We start from the raw sequence: 20,148 nt of genomic DNA, 5'->3' as shown, positions 1-20,148 counted from the left end.
TAACACACTGCTGCAGGATAAACTCTCGTTGCCACACACTCACATCTCACCCTTGTAAATGTGGAATCAATAAAAATAGTCTCGGGATAATATCGATTTTAGCGTCTTCTTGCCTCTTTCAAAATGAACACCTTCGAGTTTATAAAACACTTTTCACGATAAAAACAAATAAAGAGACACAGCGCATAGTTCTCGCAAAACAACGCCTTATCTATAGTCCGAACGATTAAAGTTGTCTCCAGAACAATGTGTTAATCGTTACGAGTAAAAATCTAACACACACGAATCTTTTGTTGGCGCCTATATTTAATACATACGTCGATAATTACCTTGCAAAAATTAGAAAATCAGATTTTTCAATTATTTCTAGACTCGTCAATTCACGTTGCGGATTGTTCTTTATTTTCTCATTTATAAATATTTCCCTTTTAAGTTACAGTAATAATTACAATTATCGCTAAAAGTCAGACATTCATGCTTATTGGCAGAACGGCCAAGTTGTTGGTTCAAGGAACACTGGGAATCTTCGTGGTATTTTGGTACGGGACTAGCACACTGAGAAAAACGGGCGCTGACCCCGATTATTATTGCGTTGTAAAACGCCCGCCGCATATCGATAATTATGTTACGTTATTAAAGCTTATTGCTGAAGGGCGTTGAACTTCTATATCGAATTTAAATTAAAACGATCAATTTGAGAATGTGTGACGAGTGTGTTTAGTCGGGTCCGGAATTGCCATGATTTCGAGTCGAAGCCATGCATCAGGTATAGCCGTCGATACGATGGAAACCGCGCGCTAGAATGATCCTTTCACGTTAGGTTTCGCGTTGATCGATGATGCTGATCAACGCGTTCTTTCGAGATGACCGCGATCTATCGAATCCTCTCATCTCTTATCACAATGGACTGTGTTCTCTGTACACAACAAAGGCTCCGGAGAATCTCACCAATCTCCGCCATCTGCAATTTCCGTCACAGAGAGAGAGAGAGAGAGAGAACGTCCAGCTGCGCAACACCCGAGTAAACGATACTCGTCCCAGTTGCAAAATCAAACTGGTGCAAAATATGTGAAATGGAAAAATCTAGAAACTTGGCTTTGCCAAAAAGTTCAAAATTTCATATGTTTCTTCGCGTAGGAAATTTGTTAGTTGCATGGATTATCCGATGACGAGACGAGCTTTACGTCGATGTCTATTAATCTATTGGGAGGTTTGATGATCGGATTTTCGGTGGATGGGAGGGGAGGGAGGGGGGGGGGGGGGTGCATAGGACGTGGAAAGAAAGGAAGGAGGGGGCAGGACGATCAACGAGGAGAGCTTGATCTTGCATGGATCCGCATCGAAGGGATGATTGGTGTTTCAAGGAAAGTTCGAGGTCATCGGCCCCGATCGATAGCGTAGCTTTGTCCTACAAGTACACACGGGACACCAGAACACACACACGCAGCTCGAATTTTCACTCTTCGGCCTGGTCCGGTCGCACCTGTCACGCTCGAGCATTCCGCTGCGACGATTCGACAATGGTTTCCCACCAAGTGCAGCCATCCTATCGTTCCCTTCTTCATCCTCCTATACTTCATCCGGGAAATTCTTCGGCTTCGAGCAGGCTTGAAATCTACTTCGATTCTTAGCCGAGAGGATATGGAAATCTCGCGAATTCGCCTGCTCGATTTTTTTCCACGCAGGCTGGTTTTCCCTTCAATTGTTTCGGCAGTCCTTCCTTTATATCGCTCCTGCAAAGAAGACAAACACGTATTTCTATCCTTTGACTCGATGTTTCTTATAATCAACAGCACTGTGGAAAATTGATCACGTACCTCAGGCCTTTTCACTCATGGCTTTGTCGAAACCATCGATCAACGTCTCGATAATAAACTTGATGGTCAATTTGTAAATAGCCTCCACGTTTTCCGAATACCGATCCTCCAACGTAACCTTCACTGCCTCTAAGAAGGGTTTCTCTATTTTCTGAAAAAGAGTCGAAAAATCCCAAAGTTAATAGCAATGTCGTAAAAAGGCATTCCCCTTGAAGAAACAAAAAAACACACACACACACACACACAGATACATAGAAACAAAGAATAGAGAATAAAAGTCCTAAATTCTTCAGACAAGATAAAGCAGCGTTGCTTTTATCGCGGTAAGTAATCCTCTAAATTTAAGGAATATAAGTTTCCGGTTCAGTGATCCGGAAAAGTCGGCTTAGGACTTTTACTGTGAATACGTATGTACAGTGATGCACAAATGTTGCACTTTGCGGAAAAAGCATGTTTTATTACGCGAAGGTAACGTGACATCTCTGCTACTTGGAAGACGTGACAAAACCAAAGACACCGTTTGGCATTGACTTCTTCTACTTGGTGGAAATCCACTAGATGGAAACGTGCCAAGACCACGTGTCACAACATATTGCGGGCAGAGATAGATGCACGACAAATCTCAACCGATGAACGTTTCTCTCGCAAAAAGCATTAATAGTTTGAAAGTGTATTTTTATGCTTTTACGACAATTTTTAGCTCACCCAAAAGTATTGCCGATTGAAGCCGGGTATTTTCGTATGCGAGGCTCCAACCTGGTGAATATACGTGAGGAAATCGTCCATGTTATCGAGACCCTTGATGCCCTCGTCCAGTGTGGTCATAACCTTTTTGGCGTGCTCGGCCAATTCCATGCTGGTCGATTGCTGCTCCTTCGTCTTCAGATCACGAAATTTCGTGAACATATTGAGCAATTCAGCGTTCTCCTCGAACAGCCTGCAATCGTTCAGAATAACGTTAGATGGGTCATTGTTGTTTGTGTGATAATTGTATAATAATTAATTAAAAAAGGAAAACAAAAGATTTTGAAATAAAATAATGTTGGTTTTGTGGGAACTTTATCGGATCACTCAACGTAAGATATATATATATAACAGTACAAACGTGTTTCAATGAATACTGTAAGGGATGAGATACATCATAAATCTGGAACTTGTCTTTTTCCTGATGGAACAGCAAAAGAAATGTCTCTTTTAAACCATGAAACGTACGGCATCATTTCATTTTTCTCAATGCTAGCTCCGCCCTCCACTTTAGGAGTAGATATTCATTTTCCTTTTATGAAATCTTTGCAGGCAGCTGTACCACTGTGTCTGCAACCGCTACACTATATAGATATGCTGTATATATACTCGTTCACTCGTACATAGCTTTGCGAGTAAAGTGCGTGAAAAGAAGAATGGAGTCTCTTTCGTTTTGTCAGGGATAATTTGCGTAGATCGAAGGGGGTGGAAAGGAGGGGAGAGGTTAGGGGGAGCAAAGCTGCATGACCCTATTTCACGATGAGTCGACTAGTTGGAGGCGATACGCGTAAAATGCATTGTTTTCTACGATTGCAAGTGGGTCGTTCCATGCGATAACCAAGCAGTGTAAAATAAAGAATGGGAAAAACTGAAATCTAAAAAAACTAGAAGCTTTAACAAGATGGAGGACGTTTGACCTATTGTCCTCTCGATACTTAACCTACAAAAATTACTTTTTCATCATGCAGGAGCACTGAAAAGCTCCCGATGAAAGCTCCAGCTCGAACGGGGGCGGTATTGCATTTGGTACTTTGATCATGAAGCGTTCAATCGCAAATACTTTGCACAAACTTTTTTCACCGATGTAATATCTGTTTCTGTAAATGGGTCGCGTGACGTATGGCATATCGCAAGCTCACCGTGGAAGAAAAAGGAGACGAGCGCACTGGAAGAATTCTACAGGATGAAAGCCGTTGGTGGTAACGTAGGAGAGGGAGGAGAATGTGAGAAGCTAGAGTGGTTGTAAGAATTGATTATGGGGTATTTCACAAGGGTCGATTATATATATATATATATATATATATATATATATATATATATAGTATAGTTATCGAATCGCGAGAATTCTGCGTTTGTTACGCTAACGAGTTCGTTCGAACGCTGCTATCCGGTACCAGAGTAAAGCAAGACATAAGTGTCTTTCCTGTACAAGTGTTGGCTCACCCTCGACCATTCACAAAGCCCTCCTTTGAACACTGAAAGCTCCACAGCTTTCTAATCTCGGTCAAAGAAAGTAGTTAGCGAGAAAACTTATATATTTATTCGCTTAATGCCATTTTCAAGTTGACATTTATTGTTCTGAGTAACTAAAGGGTTTCCTCCTCCCATTCCTATAAAATAATTTTTAATATCTCTCTCTCCGGCGCCTAATTTTTTCTCCCTTCCAATCTATTAACGCTAATGAGTTTATTCATTTTGGTTTTCCGTTTCTCTCTTTCCCTTGATAAATATAATTGCCTATTGTGCACGGGATGATTTTATTTTGATTTACGTGAAATCACGATTCAACTTAGTTCTTCCGTTTCCCTTTTATTTTTTTACATTCTTATTCAGTCTTTTCAGTGGCCTGTCTCGACGAAACATAATTGCTCGCCTCGCGGCTACGGGAATTAATTTTCCAACGTAAATAGCAAACGCTTTTGTCTCAACAATTTCTGCTTTTGCAGGCTGCTCTCTCGATGTTACTTTCGTATATCGTTAATTATTTTTTAATGGATCAATAAAGGAGGAATTAGAATTTAATTTGACGTAGCGACGAGGCAGGTGAGCAAAGACATTTTTACCAAAGGTACTAAACTATATATATATATATACAAATGTACAAGGATGAGAAGCGATTTCACGCAATGACTCTTTAATTCTGAATAAATTACGTTATTTATTTTGGCGCGCTACTCGAGGGCTTTTGTTGGAAGTAAAATTTGATATTGCTTATTAAAATATCCAAGTTCTTTGTGTTGTGAGAAGTCATCTAAGTTTAGGTATTATTAAAAAAGTTAAGTTGCTATTTGAGAGGTGAAGAAATGGATGTACCGAGAGAAGATAAAGAACGCACGCGAGAGCGGGAGCTTTAAATTCCTTGCGAAGCTGGTAAAATCCTTGAAAGAACGTTCGATATTCTTGACTATCGGGTCAAGAACTCTATGCAGGGTAGTCACGCGCAACGTCCTGAACAGTGAATTAAGCTTGTCCAGTTGGATAAGCCACGAAATACAACTGCCTAAAACTGTCTGGGAGTTGACGTAAGCTCTTCCGTTTGAAGGAAACAAACGATAGTGACATTGGCAATGATGCTATCTAAACTCTCGAAATATCCTAATGATATTTTTGTCCCTGGATTATATCAAACGCATTCCAAACATTGCCTTTTAATTACAGCCTTGGGGCTAAAAATATTCCACACCCTCCCCCCTATCCCCTCTTTCCTGTGCACTATCTATTTACCGTCAAAGAAGCATTCCTTGCAAATTTCATCAATTTTATTAATTCCATTCGTGAAAAATATGCTGTTCAATTGCAGCTTTTCAGTTGCACCTGCATGCATTGGCGAATTTAGGTGACAAATATTTGACGGGTACGCCGTATTTATGATTGCAGATAAAAAAGAATTTTAGCGGTTATCTTTTGATACCAGCATTGCCAGATTATATTTTCATCCACGAATTACGCTGGCTTTCGATTAACATTGCGATTTAATTACGACCTTGGTTGCAACTAAAAATATATCTGTATGTGTACTGTTTTTGGATCAATCGATAGTTTATTTATCAGAACTCGTAAAGCAGGATTAGTTTACATTGCAGCATCGCTTGCTCTGGAATTTTTAGATTTCGCGCGAGAGCAGCTTTTTTTTTACCAGTTTTCATAATAACCAAAAAATCAAAACCTCTGCAAAATGAGCTATTAATTAATTATACGTAATTAACTTCGATGAATATGGTAGAATGCGAGTTTTTCACATGTTCATAAAAAAATTTAAGGTTAAACTTTTCTGTTTCATATTTTATTAAAACTGGACGAAAGGATACCAGATTTTGCAAAAGAACGTTTTATAAAAATTTTACGAAGAAAAACCAGAATACCACTGACGCTCTACGAGTGTATAAGTGTAGAAATTGCAAAACGTTCCAGAATATAATTCATATAAATGTGAAAGCACTGTGAAAAATTGAAATTAAAATTTGCGAAACAGAATATGAGGAGTTTTTAGTGAAACCATATTAGGAAGGAATAGTATAATATTATTTGTAGAACGAAATCATGATTTCAGAACGAGATGGAATATGTGAAGGAAATTGAACTGTACTTCTGAAAGTGAAAAAATCGTTTGAATCTCATCTCTTCTCACCTTTTTAATACCAAATAACAATGATATAACAATTGGGTACAAGTTATAAGGAGGCCTCGGAAAATGGTTTAAATTTAAAGGTGGCGCGATGTACCAGAAATTCGAAAGAAATGAAAAGGGATGGTAATACGACGAAAGTGTAGCGAGGTTTCTAAAGATGATAAAAAATAGTGGAACGGTTTAACAGACGAGATTCGCAACGGGCTTCGGTTTATCGTCTTGATAAAGCGAGAGATTTTTAGAAAGAGGCCTGGCACGTCCCACTGATCTCTTTTTGGACGTTACGACAAGGGGAACTAGGACGCAAACGCTCTTAAAGGGAATGGATCGCAACGCCCAAGAAAAAATTGCAACTATTCTGACTAGTGTTTGTACGGTTAAATAATTCACCGAAACATGATAAATCGAATGAAAGTGAAAGGTGGGAGTAAGAAAGGGAAGCAAAGCGAGAGATCATTCATCATTTTCTACTACTTCCAACTTATCATGTAAGGTTCTAATGATATTTAGAGCACGCTATTTCTTGAATTTATTTATTAAACGAAAACTCAGCTTCGCCAACGAAGCTTCTTTAAGCAAATTTTATTATTTCTCATTAAATCCAGTGGACTGACTTTATTTTCATGTTCACGAGGCACTTTTACATCACCATGGTGCTAGAAATATTTGATTATTTCGTATTAATTAGTTTTCCACAAATGTTTCTTTTATCGCTATTATTTTTAGAAGCAGCTGGAGCTTTTCGTGCGGGGACAAAGGGAAAAGCGGTTCTACCATTGGATACTCAAATGGTTAACTAGAACATGAAGTATTTGTTACACAGAAGTAAGTTTTACACTCGATGAATTACATTGAAAAGCAAACACTCGTGTTCATGGAGACTGTGCGTCAATAATAAATCAACGAGCAGGGTAACTCGATGTTGATTGCTGCATGTTGCCTCGACGTTGGTCGGCAATATACAATATACGTTATATTATTCTAAATAATATAAATTCTTCAACATTTCGATACAATCTATATATATATATATATATATATGATCAAGATTTAGCCGCAATAAAATACATTGTTGGACAAGACGATGATTCCGAATCGATGATAGTTTTCTTGTTCAATTTATTTGTAAAGATCGAATCGTTAAAACTGCGCAGGCACAACGCATAATTCGAGAATCGCGTTATCTTTAACTTTCAAGAAATAATAGATACGGTAAGGGATTGAGGTATCAGCAAAAGAGCACCAATTAAAATTCAAATGGAAAAATTACCGGCAGGGTATTATCATTTTACGAGTACAAAAGTTTGAAAATTTTTCCCAAGGCAGGCACTATAACGGTCGTTGAAGTTTTCCGTTCGAACGCAGAGCGAAAGATTTGCTTTAAAGGGATGCGTATAGTGGAGCATGGTTTGAATGAACGCTAAAAAGTATTGAATTTCGGCTCACTGCGATGGAACAATATTTACTCGTGAAAGCTGGATTTGCGTGTTGGCTATAAAGACAAAATATGGAGGAATGATTGATACTACATCAAGTGGCATAACTGCGAGTTTACACCGGTACCGTTCTTTTAACGATTTTAGGGTTATTTCTACTTGCAGCGAGGTAAAATTGGGGTGGTCGCGCGTCAATAATAACGTCCCCTGAATATAGGTCCTCAATGGCGATTCAGTACAAACCGCATGTTTTTCGTGCTTCAACCAGTTTATTTTGCGTGCAATTAATTATTAGCAGCGTTGTACCAGACTCTACGGGTGGTATTTTCAGTTATAATTAGAAAATGGCTAGGCACGCGAGATTTATCGTATGTTTATCATAACTTTGTCGTAAACACATCGGGTGAGATTCTTGTTAAAAGACTACTCCCCCCCGAGTTCTACAAATCTACGCAATGTGTGTATGTACGTGCGTTTAATTTTTACTGTTTTCTCGTCTCTGCGAGTTATTTTTTGATTACATATAATTATATGGGAGTATAAAATCTACAAGTGATTTGAATCTTTTATTTTTCGAAAGTAGAAGAATAAGATATTTGTGAAGAATAATAATTGATGATAATAGCATATAGAAAGAGCTTATTTACACATATAAATAATGATCATTCTATCTTGATAGAATCGAGTTGAATTAAGCTGGCAGCCTAGGTAATAAGGATCTTGGAATAGGCGCAACACACGAAGAACGAGTAATTTAGCCAAGTATAATTACTGGATTATCTTCTGACAAATGATGAAACCTCGAATCTTCGAAACGTCCACGTTAGAGATTCATCAGGGACTATTTTCTCCTGTAGATGACTTACGGCGAAAACGACAAGGCGAAAATGACTCTGCCGCCTCTGATGAGGGGCGAATTCTCAGCAGAGCGTAAGGACCAGTAACACATAGCCTTCTGAATATGCTTCTAAGGTCTCCTGTCAAATAAGACACTCTCTATACACGCGAATATATACCTCGTCTATTTTTATTCATGAAGAACGTCACTGAAAATATTTCTCAAAGAATTAATAAAATCGTGAACTTGACTTTCACGATAATTAAAGCATCGCAATGAAATTATAAATAACCTATCAATCAAATTGTTGGTTATTGATCAGCGTTCTATAAATTCGCTTGGTTTTAACAAAAGGCTATTTTTGAAAATTACATGTCGGATAAAATGCTATTGTGACTTTATAAAGCATTAGGGGTCTCGGTGGTTTTCATATGATATAATTAGAATCTAAGGTAATATTTCTGTTTTATTGCCTCTTCTGGGTATATCCGGTTGTCACGAGTGCAGGGAACGCGTTAAACGTGATTATACAGGATATTGATCGAGCGTAGAGTGATTCTTGAATAGAATGACTAAGCCGTGGAGTTACATAATGTAGCTGTTATCACGATCAACACTGGAATGCCTTATCATACGCTAGATTGAAATGTCCGCTATCCCCGCGATGCGTTAATATTAAAAAATATTGCGGAATTCAATCTGGAGAATCGCGAGATTTGGCGAAATTTCGACTGTAAATCGGAGGAAACCTCTGGAATATTCTGCCAAGACTTTTCAGTCGATTTATCATTGGGCGACAACATCCCGTAAGAACCGATCCTGTCACAAATATTATTTCCCCCATGAGTCCTCCCTTTCGCCCATCTCAGCAAATATATCAGGCGTATATTTGTCTTTCGGAAAAATTTATTTTCAATCTAATTCTAACAGAAGGATAGATAAACTCGTATGCTTCAACAGTCTGATACGGTGATAAGATAAAAAAAAAATTGTAAATAAAACGAGCCTTATATGTCTGTTATTTAACGACGGATAAAAGGACGAAAAAAGCGCTTCTCATTGTAATATGTTATCGATGAAAACAATTTGACATTGACGATAAACGTTGGTTGGTTTACAGAGGGTTGTAAATTAATTAGCAGCCAATTAGACTGAAGGTAGGCAGCGTTGTATAGCTCATCCTTAACCGAAAATGTATGGAGTTTCGGGCTTACTGAACTACGAGCTTAATATCCTTAGATAGGATTCACGGGGGAGTATTGTTCGTAGGCGTTTCTCCCATTCTCCAATGAATCTTCCGTATTGGCTCTACGTACAAACGTATCTAACGTGATTATCTCGCGACTATTTTAGTTGGCACCGGCGCGAGAGATCGGCACACAATCGTCTTCTCATCTTCTCACCTTCCAATCCACGCGAATAATCGATAATTCAACGAGTGTGAAAACATTTTTAATCTCCTGACATTTGGCATGGGGAAACCTGAGACTGCAGTGGCAAGTGGCGATAAAAATATGGAACGGTGTGATTACGATGATTTGATAAGGGGAAGATAGGGGGGGGGAGGGGGGAAGAAGAGTTATAGCCTTTGGAATACACAGTGGAACAATATTATATTATGCTCGCATAGGCGCTTATTGATTTCCGAGGCTGCTGCTACTGCCGTTGCTACCGTTGCCGCTGGACCAAAGGCTGCCATGCTCTTCGCTCGCGTACCGGGGATGTCACGTGTAGCTTGATCAAGCTTAATTAAGTTACCTTAAAGCTGGATATTCGACAAGCGAGCCTCTACCCTTCCACAGGTACTCCATTACTATATCTCCTCCATGTGCGTATCTTGCCCCCCTAACAACTATAATACGCAATCTAATATGCAATTCTAATTCGCAATTTTCCCTTGATAACCTCCCCAGATCGTCTTTCTACCTTCTCATCTTTAACCTAACTTTTATTACCGACATAATTATAATTCTACCAATAGTCCTCCTCACCAGCCTTACAGCTCTCTTCTCCGAGCCTTACCTTTCTTTATTTACTACACACATGCCCTAGCTATCCTTAACCAAATATAACATTTATGGCAGTCGAAGTGTCCTCACCAGCTCTATGAATAATATTTTCTCAAGTTTACGTTTCAATCGACGAATAAAAATTCTTTGCATAGAGATTTAATTTTAAAAGAAACAATTTTCTTGTATGTATGTGTCTGTGTGTATGTGTATTTCAAGAATTTATTTTGTGTTTATAAAGGCGATTATTTTTAGAAATCTCGAAATCACTCACTTATAATGTTTATTATTATATTTATTCAATTTTGTTCAGCAAAAGCGTCAATATTTTGTATCTACTTGTTGTGCACTGACGGGAGAAAACCACGTTTATTTTTATTATTTATATTTAAAAAATATTTTTCATAGGAATTTTTAATCTCTTGCGTAATCAATACTTTATTATCGTATACGTGCATGATATGCACCGATTGGAGAAATTTACTTTCAACACTAATAAACAAGCTTTACGCTAGCATATATATATATGATTGAGTTGTTGGAAAGTTATCAGAGGTTATAATGGAAAAATAGACATCCTGTTTCATCGGTGGCTGCACGCTCATAAAATACGCATGTGCGAACACGGTGACGAATACCCTGTTTGAGTAATTCTTTAAATTAAAATCTAACGAGGTATATGGACAATCTGTATGACTGTCTCGCCCTCAGCTCCATTTAATATTATCAGGTGGATAAACGTACGCGGTCATTGTTAATTAATGAATGCGGTGATATAAAGGACTTAAATGAGAGCAATTCAATTTATTATTATGCATAAAATAACAAAATAATTGCATTGGCTGTGTATGATATTTCAATACGTTGTTTCGAATTATAAGATGCGCTAGTGAAATAATTAAGAAGAAAGCAATTGCTGTGGTTGTTTCACGCAGTGATGAGCTCGTGACATAATAGGTAGGAAATTATAATTTAGATAGGAAATTTACGAATAATAAAAGTAAAGTATAAAAAGGACAGTTGCCTCACAGTCTTTTAATTCATTGGTTGGTTAACGTGGTAGGACTGGAATATGTGTGGTATATACTCTCTGTTCTTCCAACCAATTTACATATATTTGCGGTGAAGCTTTAATTACATCCCCATATGGCTCCTGCGAAAGAATAGTCTGACATTCCACTGAGCATAACTACTGATATACTGAATTTGTTTTTACTAACAGTATAGGTATATTAAAGCATACGCTATCATATAAACTATATATTATTAAAATTTCATTTAAAATTTATCTCATATATATGCGCGCGATTTTCTTCGGCTGCCATTAAATATTGTGAAAGTGAATAAGAAGAGTTTATTTCGTGCAAAATATGATTTGCTTTTTATTTATTTAAATTTGTGTTTTAGGTCGAAGGTTGAAGCAAACGAATGCACACACATTGTTTAGGATCAACAATAAGTCTATGTAGCACAAGCAGGTTTGATCGTAGTAGTGTGTATTGTAACTAGAAATAAGTTTATTATTATTAACGAGTGTATATCTACACACATTGCAGTGTATTATGCCAGAGATATATGGATCGGGGAATTCGGAGGAATTCTTGGACGAATATTATATTGCTTAATTTAATCAGACCCTTTAGCATTGGAATAACTTGTCATCGTTTCCGACAGTAAGCCCGTTTCATCGGGATATCATTTGCTTGCTAAACGAAATTAATCCAAGCAAGACGCTACCTCGCGACCGAACAACCTTCTTCCATCTCTCCCTCGGGCTTCCGTCCACATTATTCTCCACAATATTTCTCACACCAGTTACTCCTCCTTTCTTCGAAACTACAGAGAAAATCACCCATGCTATTTTTCCCGTTTGCTTCGGCCCCCCCCCCCCAACCCCTCTAACACCCTCTTATTAGATCAACACATAAAACCCTGTGTAATCCTTATAAAAGCTAATATTTTCCATAATAAAGATTTAACGATATTTAGTTTATAATCCTAATTTCAGTCTTGTTCAATGCTCCAATATTTTAACTTTTTTATATACAAAGTGCCTAGATGTCATTGTGGGTTATTCGTAATTTTGCATATATCACGCATTATATATTACTCTTTTCCTACTAAATATTAGGGGTATTTTCCTGTCCAGGCCACTAAAAAATTATTGTCTAATAATTCATGACAAATAGGAAGGTTATGTGACAAATATTGTCTCGTTATTATTGGTTATCCAATAAGCAGTAGAAATATGTAAAATATCGTATGTGGAATGGGGCGAGAAATATATGACTTCCGGATAAAAAGTCTTGGATAAGAGGTCTGGAGGGTGCGTGTAAGGTGTAGCGCATAAAAAAAGGAGCTATCCAGCTTCGGGGAGGTTGGCGAGGTTCGTATAAAACGCTTTGAGAAAAGTCGCAGGGATGGAATGGTTTTCCCTGAAGGGTCCGGGCTGGGCGGAATATCGCGCACAGGAAAGCTCGACGGGATGTGGTTATCGTAAAGCGAATAGAAGGACCAAGGCGGAGGGTTACAACGTTAGTATGCACACAGACGGGTACGTTTGCTATCAAAGGGATGAATAGATACGCGCAGACACAGAAGATCTGAATTTAAATGGGACAAATTTAAAAATAGTGCAAAAAAAAAAAGAAAATAAGAGAGATGATGTGGATATTGGTCGACTATCGAGGAGCCCTTGCTTAATAATGAACTTTATGGAATTATATATTAATCACTTGAAAACAATGGAAAAAAATGGAGAATTTGCATATGTTTGTAATTAGTAGAATTTGCATAATAAAAATAACATTAGTAAGAATTTTAAGTTTGAATGAAATACTGTTGGAAGATTACCTATTATGATTAATCTTTATACGATTTTAATAGTATTAATTTTCTCTGTGTGTATATGAGAGTGGAAGGGGTGGAAGATAAATATTTTTAGCTTTGTGTGCTTATTGAGATTTTGTAGTATGTGATTATATGAAGGTTGGGTGGCATTTTTAACCTCTTATTCGGTTGGGTCCCTTCAGCTGGTAATGTTTGAGCGATGGGGCGGATTGAGGAGGAGGAGGAGGAGCAGCAGATATTTGAGATCAGGTAGGGGGAGCAAATTGCGTTTGTGGACCATTTGATTTAATCTTCTCGAATGACTCGTCAAAGATGGCATAAAGTTTTCACGTTTCCCTCGATGATCTTTGATCAAGGCTCTTAATCTAATATATACGGGACGCCTACGATGTCCGCAAAAGCACACAAGCTCGTTTCAGTGGCATTACCAGCCAGTTTAAGCAATGATCAAAGGAAATCTTAAGCTGAGTCAAAAGCAAATAAGCTTCGGTTTATGGCCACGTTCGATATTCGTATACATTCTTTTCTTATGATAAAAAATAATAGAAAGAAAAAAGAAGTTGATCAAATTATATGAAAAAAATTGGTTTGTCTAGACAACAATTATTGTTTATGTATATTATTTTGAAATTATTTCATTAGGTATATACTTTTACAAGCGGAAGGATTACACGATTTTCTGGAATATCTCTATAATGTATTTACTATAATATCGAGATGATTTTCTGTTAAGGTAACCACAAATTTTTCAAGCGTTAGAGCTAATGGAAAATACAGGAAGAGTTATTGTTGGAGAAGTTTGCTAATTCAAAAGTCCTCTGGGATTTGAAAATACTCCACTAATCTAAACCAACGCTCGAACGACAAATTATTTTGCTGACCCAAATGAATTAAAATACATGAATTCTATTGACTTAAAAACTTTAGTGATTGTCATTTGCATAATATGATTATTTTACTTGAATAAACAATAACGGAATAAAAGTTTATTTTGCAGTTGAACGATGTTATTTATTGGTATAACACTTTACATATATTATTTAGTCAGAAGGCTTTGATGATAATTTAATAAGCGAACACTATTTTACGAAGACCTGCAACTGATGGAAATTGTAACCTGCTTATAGTAGAAGGTCTTAGTGTATTGTCTGATTATTCCTTTCCATTACCACTCAATTTCTATGAAAAGAGAATACCTTCGACCAAATCAATTACATTTCAATTTTAGATTTAATTAGGGATCTGTGAAGCTGAAAGTTGTAATTACTTGATTTTTACAAAATAGACAAATAATCATTTGTCGATTATATTCAGTGCAGAAGTAATTAAAATGTGAAGCATAGCTAAACAATTGGTGGACAGTTTATTTAGTTGAGAGAGTTAGACGGTGAAAGTGCTTCAAGTTTCATTTTCATATAACCGACGTGTGCAATTGTTTATTGAACAGAATGAAATTTCGAATATTAACTGGATATTTGTTACTTCCGAAATACTTATTTGGCCTCCGGTTGGTCTAATCCGTTTTCTGTTGATGCCGGAGACCGTTGAACGGGAAAAAGCAGCAGCGAAAGTAAACGGTTAAATTCGATTTGGCAAACGAAGCGTGACGGGGACATGTCGACTGTGATTCACGAAATAAAAAGTCGATTGTCGAAACGATGCCGAGGGCATCGAAGCGAGAATTGAAATGCAAGTCCATTCATCTAAAAGCCAGATAGCAATTCTGGTTCTTTGACAAGACGAAGTTTTCCAATCGATACTTGCGTTATAAGAATTAATTTGAATTCTCTGATATTTCCAAAAAGTTTGGATGGCTGCTTTGTTCTATCGACAAAATAATCAACAGTTTAAAAATAGTACAATTTTTACCCAAGACATACTATACAACAATTTGATCGATTTCACGTATTATCTTTTGTAAATTATTTTAACCTTTCCTTGTTTTTCTCTGCCCATGTACGAATAATTTAAAGCCATAAATTTATATGAACCTCTGCTCTATTTTTTATCTTCACCGATGTGGTATCATTGCGAATGGAAATGCAAAGCCTTCGGGTGTGGTCGAAGGTTTAAACATTTGGATGATGGACAATGGATTTAATAGAAGAGAACTTGAAAATTTACCCCTGACTTTACCACTTTCATCCGGCAATTTTTCTCTGTACATCAAGTATCATATATCAATTCGTGATACTGATACGACTGGTTTGTTATCGGGGTCTTTGATTCCTTTTAGCCCTGATGTATTTCCCTTTTTGCTTCTTCACAATCGCGAAAACAGCACGAATTTTGTAAAATGATTGTGTAAATGAAGACTCGCCAACGAGCCAAAGCTAAAGTAAATGTTTTTTTCAAAACAAATCGGTAAAAATAAAAGATAAAGTTTGATAGGAACGGGAGCGACTTACAATGAGTTACAGAAGCTCAGAGCGAAAACTTTGTGTCAATCGTGCTGTATGAACTCAATTGTTTGTAGAGGTAAATGCAAGATTAACATTTTGCGATATAAACTCTGATAAAATATTACTACATGATACAATATGTTGCTACCAGGTACTCGTTGTTTTACACTATAACGTATTTTTATTGTGCTTTCGATTGATATTAATGACACAACATTCATAAAAATTTGTGGGGCAAGGTGGTAACAAACAAAGAGTTAGCGTGATCCAACCTTATTTAAAGTCATAGAATTTTTCCATAAACAGCTTCCCTGCTATTTCGATGCAGCGACGTGAAACAAACACTTATATCATATTGTAATTTTAAAAACACAAATATGTGCATAGTTAAGCTGTCGTCTAAATAATAAATTATCGTTAGCTTACCAAGTCGACAGTATTGGTGAACGAATTATTTCGCGACGTGCCTCGGAAAAAATAAAACTTTAACGGTAAATATGCGAAAGGTCAGAATTAATAATAATCTAATTTAAAATGTGGAGTTCTTGATTATGGGTAGAGACCGATAAACTGATATTCTAGAAAACTATTTGATAATTTTGTGTATCGTGCAACCCCTGGGAACGATTAAACCGATTACCCGTTTCGTTTTCATCCTTCCACTAATTGATTTTGTACAGTTTATCTCAAATCGAATTGAATGAATAGTTGTAACAAAATAAAGATATATTTATACTATAATTATAATAAGACAGGAGGAAGAGCAATTTGACTGTAGGTTCAATTGGCAGGAATTGGTACAAACCTGACGAACATATATACGCCAGTGGGTTCAAGGGCTCTGGATACGGCTTTCCAGCTGGCGAGGATTGTAAATTTTTGTCTTGCGGTTAGGGGCAGCCGGGGATCCGTGGCTGACGGAGGTGGTGGGGGTGAAGTTTCGCGGGCGCCCTGATTTCGCGACTTCGAGGAGGCCAGCTTGCTCAGCTCGCAGCCCATCTTCGAAGCCGGTGCCTGCAGTCGCTACAATTTCAATCGATTCCCCCAGAAGAAAAACCTACTGGCACTCGCGAAACGATCGGATTCGTCGATCGGTAAAACAGCGATCATCGGAGTTCATTTGATTCAATCCAGTAAATGAAGGTCATCGGTGTTCGCTATATCTTCTTCATTATCAGGCTTCATTCGAATGGATATAAAACACTTTTTGTCACCAATACAGTCCTTTCGATGGGATCGAAATTTCCTTCGCGTACCATGAAAATCCACTAAACTTTAATCATTCTGTCCTGATTTTCGTCGATGGAACAGCTTCATTCAAAATTCTGTTAAGCTCAATTTGGAAAACTCTCGTTGACTATCCTGAAAAGACGCGCACAATTTAGCAGGGTGCTTTTAATCTCCCTCTACGTTTCTGTCTCCCCCTCCCTCCCTCGATCTTTCGCTCTCTCTCTCTCTCTCTCTCTCTCTCTCTCTTCGTGCACATCTACCTCTGCTTCTACATCGATAAAGAAGAATTCCCACTCATTTTTCTAGATTTCGCTCGATCGATAGAAAAACCACATACATTCACCCATACACACACACGTACACACACAGGTACAGAAGCTTTTTTATGGCCAGTGAATTCATTATACTTTCCTCACTAGAGTCAACTTACACCACATACCACTCTCATACCTCTGTATTTGGTCTACCAACGAAATTCATTTGGCAACCAATCAATTCGTGATAATGGAGCATTTAATAGTTTTAATGAAAATCAATTGTCCCTTTTTATAGGTGGAAGAGAAATAATGAGTAAAAACTATACAATCTCGACGTTGGAGATGAGTATTTTATTGGTAAATTTCGAATTAATTGATAAATTTGAAAATGAGAGTTTAGAGGAGGGAAGAAATTTAAAAATTGTGGCAAGTATTTTTAAGCTGGGTTTTACTGGATATCTGCTAGCAGCACGCGATAACGGAGGCTGTGACGGATCGATTCTGGTGGAAGGCAGCTCTTTCAGTTAGCTTGTCTCGTGATGTTTGCCTCATTCCCTAGGCCAGAGCACAGACAGAAATGACACATTAGCCAGATATCATTATTTTACAAAGTCCACAAAAACCCCATAATTTTCATTTACACTTCTTTATTTTCCTCTCTCAGTCTAATATGAACAATACTTCCCTCCATTTAAAAATTAATTCCCATGTTCTCGAGCACCTTTCCTTTATATATTTGTCTGCCTATTACGTAAAAGCATAAGTGACGTTTCATACTGGCCAAAATTATTCTTAGCCAAATTCTCGTATTTCTTGTAATTGAAGAAAAAACAAGCGACTCTCCTTATAATAACTGACCTTCCAAGTTTCTCCAACAAACTTTACCACTTTGGTCCTCTACTCCATATTTTGGAAAAAAGAAACAAATGCTTCCCTCCAATTAACGGATGCTTCGCACAAGAAATAGCTCTGAGGCTTTCATACAAAAACTTTATTTCCTTCTTTTCTTTTGCAAGAAAAATGGCAGCAAATAATTGGCCTACTTTGCCAATAGATCTGGATAAATACACTTCCCCACTTATATGATTGTTTACGAGAAATTGTTTATCGACCCATTTTAAAAGTGTCCTCGTCATTTCAGTTTATATTCTCGTAGGGATGATGACTTTATCGGTAGTTTTATCGGTCGATTAATGGGATTAATCGTAGCACGTGGGGGTCCCTGTCAGGGTTCGAAGAGAGAGAGAGAGAAAGAAAGAGGGAGAGAGAAATATTAAGAGAAAGAGAGAGAAACACACACGTGAGGATATACGAGGTTTGTTTACGCTGCTTGCAATTTTGGAGCCGATCGATTGGCCGCGGCGCCGCATTCGCGCGTGGCCAAATTCACTCGCGAGAGCAAATTCAGACTGCGAATACCGCGAGCAAGATTTCTCTCATGCCGGCCGAAAGAGGATTTCCACGATGAGCGGATATCCTTGCGCCAAACTGTCACCAACTCTCTCGATCGTTGTACGGTGTTTCAACATCCGAAAGGTCGTCTCAGGAACGCCATTGCGATTCGACGCTTGGTACACGACTCTCTCCGAAAAAAAAGAGACGATTCTTCTTGAGGACAGAAGAGAATATTCTATCTTTAGACCGTCGGAGAGCTCGATAACTGCCGCAGTCCTGCGGCGTCCTGCCTAGAGCCCAGGCGAGCCGAAACTGAGGCGCCGCCACGAGAGCGCCGCGACGCATGCGTCCCCGTCTCGCCACCCCCGGACAGCCGCCTCCACCTCCCAGTCCATCATCCCTCGATTTCTAAGCTTCTCCGCAGCTCGAGAAAAACCAAAGGGACCTCATTCTTATCCCACGAATTAATTGCCCTCCTTTTCCATCTTCCTCCTAGCTCTTCATCAATTCCACCTCTCCCATCTCCTGCACGACACCACCAACCCTTTCTCTCTTGTACCTTCGAAAACCCCACCCATCCAATTTTCACAGCGCGAATCACACCTGCCATCTATATTTACAAATCCGATGAACTTCAGTTGCAATAATCCGTGTGCTTCCATCGCTCCCGATGCATTCGCTAACTTTTATGTGGGTCATTTCGCGAGATTCATGCCGGTACACAAGGAACATTGACGGAATTGCTCTTCGCCTAAATGGCAAGGCAACATATAAGGAGTATGCAATTTTCCTCGTTTTCTCTCTTTTTCTTTCTTTTTTTTTCTTATAGTTATTAGAGGATGAAGATTTTTCAGCTGCAATATATAGCCGACGAAATGCTTCGTTAAACTCACCGGAGGTTAATTTATTGACAGACGCGTGGCATTTTAGGATCGATTTCCACGTGGGACGGATCGAGCGATTACTGCCTTTTTACGACTCTCACATTCTGTCATTTGAACATTCGGTTTAACTCCAGCGAACATTCGTGTGGTCTAATACAGTCTTTGCCAGGAAGAAGGGATTAAGAGATTGCTCTTTGTTAGCTGCTAATAAAATATCACCGATGAGACGCTGTACGTGTTGAGACGTAGAAAATAGGTCCGAAGAATACTTGGATGTATATAGAGCGAGTTGGCAAATTGGTAGCGTAGTTCAAATTGTACGAAAACTTTTGTACCCTTCTCGTTCAGCTCAAGAACAACAAGAACAACGATTATACGAAGACAATAATCAATACCGAGATATAATAAAGAAACGTATAAACAGCTTCTTATTTTAATGATAAATAGAAAGGTGAATTTTTCTGGTTTACCTTGGACTTGACGGATTTTCATGAAATTTTACATTTGCAGAAAATGGTCGTGTTGACGTGACAAGGATATTAAAAGTGAATTAGGAAACGAGACTTTAATGGGAACGAAAAGACGTTGTGCGAAAGTGGTGAATAGCCTTGCGTGCTCTCGATTCTGTCTGGCGGAAGAGGATGAGCGGTGAGGAGAA

General features: G+C 38.1%; 1 protein-coding gene across 6 annotated transcripts; it reads right to left on the bottom strand.

Annotated features, from left to right (window-relative positions):
• Positions 1-379: 379 nt before the first annotated feature.
• Positions 380-18,894, bottom strand: LOC136773440 (neuroglobin-like). Of its 6 annotated transcripts, none has more exons than XM_066727132.1 (5): positions 18,510-18,894; positions 16,530-17,081; positions 2,523-2,754; positions 1,818-1,968; positions 380-1,733 (listed from the first exon to the last, which is right to left on the bottom strand). In XM_066727132.1, the coding sequence occupies exons 2-4, from the start codon at positions 16,721-16,723 to the stop codon at positions 1,819-1,821; spliced, it is 576 nt and encodes a 191-aa protein (XP_066583229.1). In that variant the 5' UTR covers positions 16,724-17,081; positions 18,510-18,894; the 3' UTR covers positions 380-1,733; position 1,818. The 6 variants fall into 6 exon arrangements, with proteins under 6 accessions (XP_066583229.1, XP_066583228.1, XP_066583230.1 ...); XM_066727131.1 differs by having other exon boundaries at positions 16,530-17,086; positions 18,512-18,894; XM_066727133.1 differs by having other exon boundaries at positions 16,530-17,086; positions 18,537-18,894.
• Positions 18,895-20,148: the final 1,254 nt, after the last annotated feature.

This window comes from Prorops nasuta, unplaced genomic scaffold (assembly GCF_024137725.1).
Source record: "Prorops nasuta isolate Cenicafe-Biocafe unplaced genomic scaffold, Cenicafe_Pnas_1.2 PNAS00005, whole genome shotgun sequence".
Classification (NCBI taxonomy): domain Eukaryota; kingdom Metazoa; phylum Arthropoda; class Insecta; order Hymenoptera; family Bethylidae; genus Prorops; species Prorops nasuta.
Note: the sequence above shows the minus strand (reverse complement) of the source record. Positions and strands in the feature narration are given on the sequence as shown.